The sequence below is a fragment of the Rhagoletis zephyria genome, unplaced genomic scaffold (genome assembly GCF_001687245.7).
Source record: "Rhagoletis zephyria isolate East Lansing unplaced genomic scaffold, Rhagoletis_zephyria_1.1 Rzeph_scaffold_00674, whole genome shotgun sequence".
Taxonomy (NCBI): Eukaryota; Metazoa; Arthropoda; class Insecta; order Diptera; family Tephritidae; genus Rhagoletis; species Rhagoletis zephyria.
In genome coordinates, this window is record NW_016157758.1 from 73,265 (window position 1) to 77,322 (window position 4,058).

Below are 4,058 nucleotides of genomic sequence, written 5' to 3' on the forward strand. Positions count from 1 at the left end.
TTAGTGATGTGGTTAAGTTCGATTTGAGATGGTTAACTTTTTGGTGGGGACATGTTATAAAGATGTCTCAAAATGTAGACGTCTACATTTTCAGACACAATTTGGAACGAACTGTGAACACCCCAATTGAATGGTATAATTCGCTCGGTATGGAGTTCGAGGTCAAGCGTATTCAACTTTTGATATATCGATATTTTTAAAAATCGATTAAGTGAAGTTGAAAGGGGTAGTTGGCATTTCCAGAATTAGTTGTCAAAGTGACAATTATTTCGCTCATCGCATTGTGGAGCAGAAGGCTGTGAACATTTCGTATTTAACTTCCAAAAGTAAGCGTGTTTGCTTAAAATGGATGATGAGGCGGAAACTTACAAGCTTTGGCGTATCCGCAAAACTATAATGCAACTGAGCCATGATCGTGGATATCTCGTAACACAAGATGAATTGGATCAAACCTTGGAGCAATTTAAGGAAATGTTTGGTGACAAACCAAGCGAAAAACGACCAGCACGTTCGGATCTCATTGTTTTGGTAGCACACAACGATGATCCGACGGATCAAATGTTTGTTTTCTTTCCGGATGAACCAAAAATTGGTATAAAAACTATCAAAACCTATTGTACAAGAATGCAAGAAGAGAACATCCATCGCGCGATTGTGGTAGTTCAAGCGGGTATGACACCATCAGCCAAACAATCTTTAGTTGACATGGCACCCAAGTACATACTGGAGCAATTCCTTGAATCGGAGCTATTGATCAACATAACCGAACACGAGTTGGTGCCTGAGCACGTAGTTATGACCCCGGAGGAAAAACAAGAATTGTTGGCACGTTATAAACTAAAAGAAAATATGTTAATGCGTATACAAGCAGGTGACCCGGTGGCGCGTTACTTTGGTTTAAAACGTGGCCAAGTAGTTAAAATTATACGTTCCTCAGAAACGGCTGGACGTTATATATCCTACCGACTTGTTTGCTAAGTATACTTATGACCCAAAATAAAATTAAGAACGAGTGTATAAAAAAAACTACATTTTATTGATTTCCCCACTTAAAAAAAATGTTTGCATGTACAAATGGGAATATCAGCCCAATTCTGAATACTCCAAGGGAATTTTTCTCCCAAGAAATCGTATAATAATTAACTCTTAGGGAGTAGCATTTTCCCCGAAAATTTGGGAAGAGGAATTTCGAACTTCGAGAGCTCTGTGACACTTTTTGACCGTTCAACTCCGCTAACCGTTTAAATCCTCGAGGAATTTTTCACTCATGATAGGAGAAAAGAAAAAACTCCCAGGGTGTTTCTGTCGAGAATCGCATATTCGCTCATCCGGATATAAGAAAAATCCTGATGGAACTCCCGCCCTAACTGCAAACCCCTCAATAAACAAAAAGTTTTTGTTGCTTTGCAAAAAATAATAATTATTTATTCATACTTGGGTTGCTGTCAATGTGGTTCCATGCGATTTCATATGCCCACTAAGACCGGCATATTGTGCAAAACGTTTATCACAAATTTTACATAAATATTTCTTTTTTGCTGCATGGATTTGTTTATGTTGGCGTAGATGCTTGCGACTTGAAAAACCTTTGTTACATATATTGCAAATTTTGTCTTTTATTTTCAAATGTGCATTTATGTGCTCCTTTAACATTGTTCTTGTATAGAAAGGCTTCCCACACATTTCACACTTGTGACGGGGCCGATTCTCGTGACGCTGCATATGAGTACTAAATAGTGATGCAGTTTGGTATTTCTTCCCACATATCTCACAAAAGTATGGTTTTTCGCCTGTGTGTGAACGTGTGTGAATTTTTAGATCTGTAGAAGTAGCAAATGATTTGTCGCATATCTCACAGGTATAGGTGTAGTCATGTACATGTCTTCGTAAATGTATTGTTAAGTTTGTGGGTAATCTAAATTCATGGTCACAGAGATGGCATTTATATGGCAGTGAGCCATCATGAGAAGCTAAATGCACTTTATACTGACCTATACCAGACAGTAATGTTCCACATATTGAGCACTCAAATGGCGGAACGTCGACTTCGAGAAATGCAATTTGATCATAAAAAGGACATGTCGATATGTACACCGTGTTTAATTTTTTACATGTTAACTTTTGCCTCTTTTCTTTGGAACAAATTTTTCGCATCTTTCCAATTTCACTCTTCAAATCTTGTTGTGTTAGATTCAATCCCGATCTTGTATTGAATTCTTTTCGTACAACTTCTAATGCTTCCTGGCGACGGTTTCCAAACCTATACTTAATGTCCTTTTCATCCCAAAGGCATGGAAATCCTTTGTACAGTTCAGCTAAAATCGCTATTTGCTCGTCAGTAATTAAAGTGGAAAGCGGAATGAATATCTTAGCTGTTTCCCGATTGTTCTAAAAAAAAATTTATTGTTAGTAATGCTAGTACGGTACGATTTGTTTCGTGTAAGCAATTAATTGAAATGAGTATGAATGTGCATAAATAGTAAGACTTGCCGGATTTGATGTACTTGGCCTTTGTTTCAAAAAGAAAGGCAGATCTGTATACCAAGTGGGAGTATATAATCGACCTTTCGACTCATCCATTTTTTTTTTTATAATCTCTGTTTGCAGTTTAACGCGCAGTTTTCCAAGTAGCAATTGAATGTTTTTCCATTCATTTGGCATGCCTACATCTGAGGCTATTCTCTGGAATAACCGCTGTTTCTCACTCCTATTTTTAGTAATTCCTCCCTTTTTATCCCAGAGCGCAGGATACTCCATATAACTCGAAAATATGGCCTGCATCTTATTAACAGGGAACATCTTTTTCAAATCGGCCGGCTGTAATTAAATTGATTTACTGATTATATACATACGTATATATGTATATTTTAGAAACCTGCTTATCAGCAACAAAAACTGAGCTATCAACCTCGCCAGAACTTTTAACTGAGGGTTCCGTGTCAATGGATCCGTCACAACTATTTATATCCTTGTAGGTTAAATACATGCTTTAAAATTTACGATTTAAAACATTTTAAGTAATCTTACATAAATATAATCATCCATATTGCTTTCTGGTGTTACTTCTTCACATTTAGCAAGTTCGTTGTTTGTCTCGACCGAGTCCAATTCTAGTTCAACTCTTTCAAAGTCTCTAAAGTTACATTGAGCACCCTCATCGCTCTGTAAAAATTTGGCTTCCATAAATACCGATTTTGAAACTTAAAAATAAAATCGAGTTTACTTCTATTTTTGCGCTGCAATTCATATCTTCAAATTTCAGTGGTTGAAATTCATTCAGATGGTCATCGTACATATGCTGTATAAATGTTTCCAAATGGAGGAATTTATTTTCACAAAATTCGCAATTCAGAAAGAACTCTTTCCTTCCTATGACCAGCAAAGTGGTTATTTCACCACATTTCTTAATATCAGGATATTTAATTTCTTCTTTCTTAATATGACGCGCCATCATGTTTAAGTTCTCAGGCCTATTTTATCGATTTGGTGAGCTGGAACCTAAGTTTTCATGCGCGCTAGGTAATAATTTATCGTGGCATAAACAGTTGATCTCAGACGCCAGGTTGTGCCTCCTTTGTTAGCTTTCGTCCTATGAATGCAAAAATTATTGAATGCATCCCAACGTCCTGCAATGAATAATGTTTTAAAGTTTGTGTAGAAAATTTATCTACGGCCGTACACTCCGTCGACTTGATTAGATATGATAGCGATTAATAATTTGATTAAATTAATCGATTCTTTTTTGACCAATTTACGATTTAATTATATCGTAGTTTAGTGTTGCATTAATTGATTAATTGTAAAGTAATCGTAAAAATGGTACAATCCGTCGACTCGATTAGGAATGACAGCGATTAATAATTTGATTAAATTAATCGCTTCTTTTTTGACAAATTCACAATTTAATTATATCGTAGTTTTGTGTTGCATTAATCGATTAATTGTAAAGTGGTAATTATCTAGGTGGGCTTTCAACCCCCAAAGTTGGTCAACATTTTGGTGGGGGGTACCATTAGACGCCTCTGGACTCCAATAGCAAGGATCCGAAAGCGGAAATT

The 4,058-nt window shown here is 36.4% G+C and overlaps 2 protein-coding genes across 4 annotated transcripts; one reads left to right on the forward strand and one right to left on the reverse strand.

Moving 5' to 3' along the window:
• Positions 1–234: 234 nt before the first annotated feature.
• LOC108360991 (DNA-directed RNA polymerases I, II, and III subunit RPABC1) lies at positions 235–1,024 on the forward strand. The gene has a single exon (XM_017613504.1). It carries the CDS (start codon positions 346–348, stop codon positions 976–978), a length of 633 nt encoding a protein of 210 aa, XP_017468993.1. The 5' UTR covers positions 235–345; the 3' UTR covers positions 979–1,024.
• A 238-nt stretch (positions 1,025–1,262) lies between these two features.
• LOC108360989 (zinc finger protein 879-like) lies at positions 1,263–3,719 on the reverse strand. Of its 3 annotated transcripts, none has more exons than XM_017613501.1 (6): positions 3,680–3,700; positions 3,224–3,626; positions 3,028–3,162; positions 2,876–2,968; positions 2,491–2,817; positions 1,263–2,388 (listed from the first exon to the last, which is right to left on the reverse strand). In XM_017613501.1, the coding sequence occupies exons 2-6, from the start codon at positions 3,452–3,454 to the stop codon at positions 1,429–1,431; spliced, it is 1,746 nt and encodes a 581-aa protein (XP_017468990.1). In that variant the 5' UTR covers positions 3,455–3,626; positions 3,680–3,700; the 3' UTR covers positions 1,263–1,428. The 3 variants fall into 3 exon arrangements, with proteins under 3 accessions (XP_017468990.1, XP_017468989.1, XP_017468991.1); XM_017613502.1 differs by having other exon boundaries at positions 1,798–1,915; positions 1,992–2,388; positions 3,224–3,718; XM_017613500.1 differs by having other exon boundaries at positions 3,224–3,719.
• Between the last annotated feature and the right edge of the window lie 339 nt (positions 3,720–4,058).

Bases quoted from the DNA above. Each gene is read 5' to 3' on its own strand.
- LOC108360991 (XM_017613504.1), top strand. From the start codon at position 346: ATGGATGATGAGGCGGAAACTTACAAGCTTTGGCGTATCCGCAAAACT.
- LOC108360989 (XM_017613500.1), bottom strand. From the start codon at position 3,454: ATGATGGCGCGTCATATTAAGAAAGAAGAAATTAAATATCCTGATATT. The intron at 3,163-3,223 runs GTAAACTCGATT...AAATTTTTACAG, and splicing joins ATTGCAGCGCAAAAATAGAA to AGCGATGAGGGTGCTCAATG. The intron at 2,969-3,027 runs GTAAGATTACTT...TTAACCTACAAG, and splicing joins ATATGGATGATTATATTTAT to GATATAAATAGTTGTGACGG.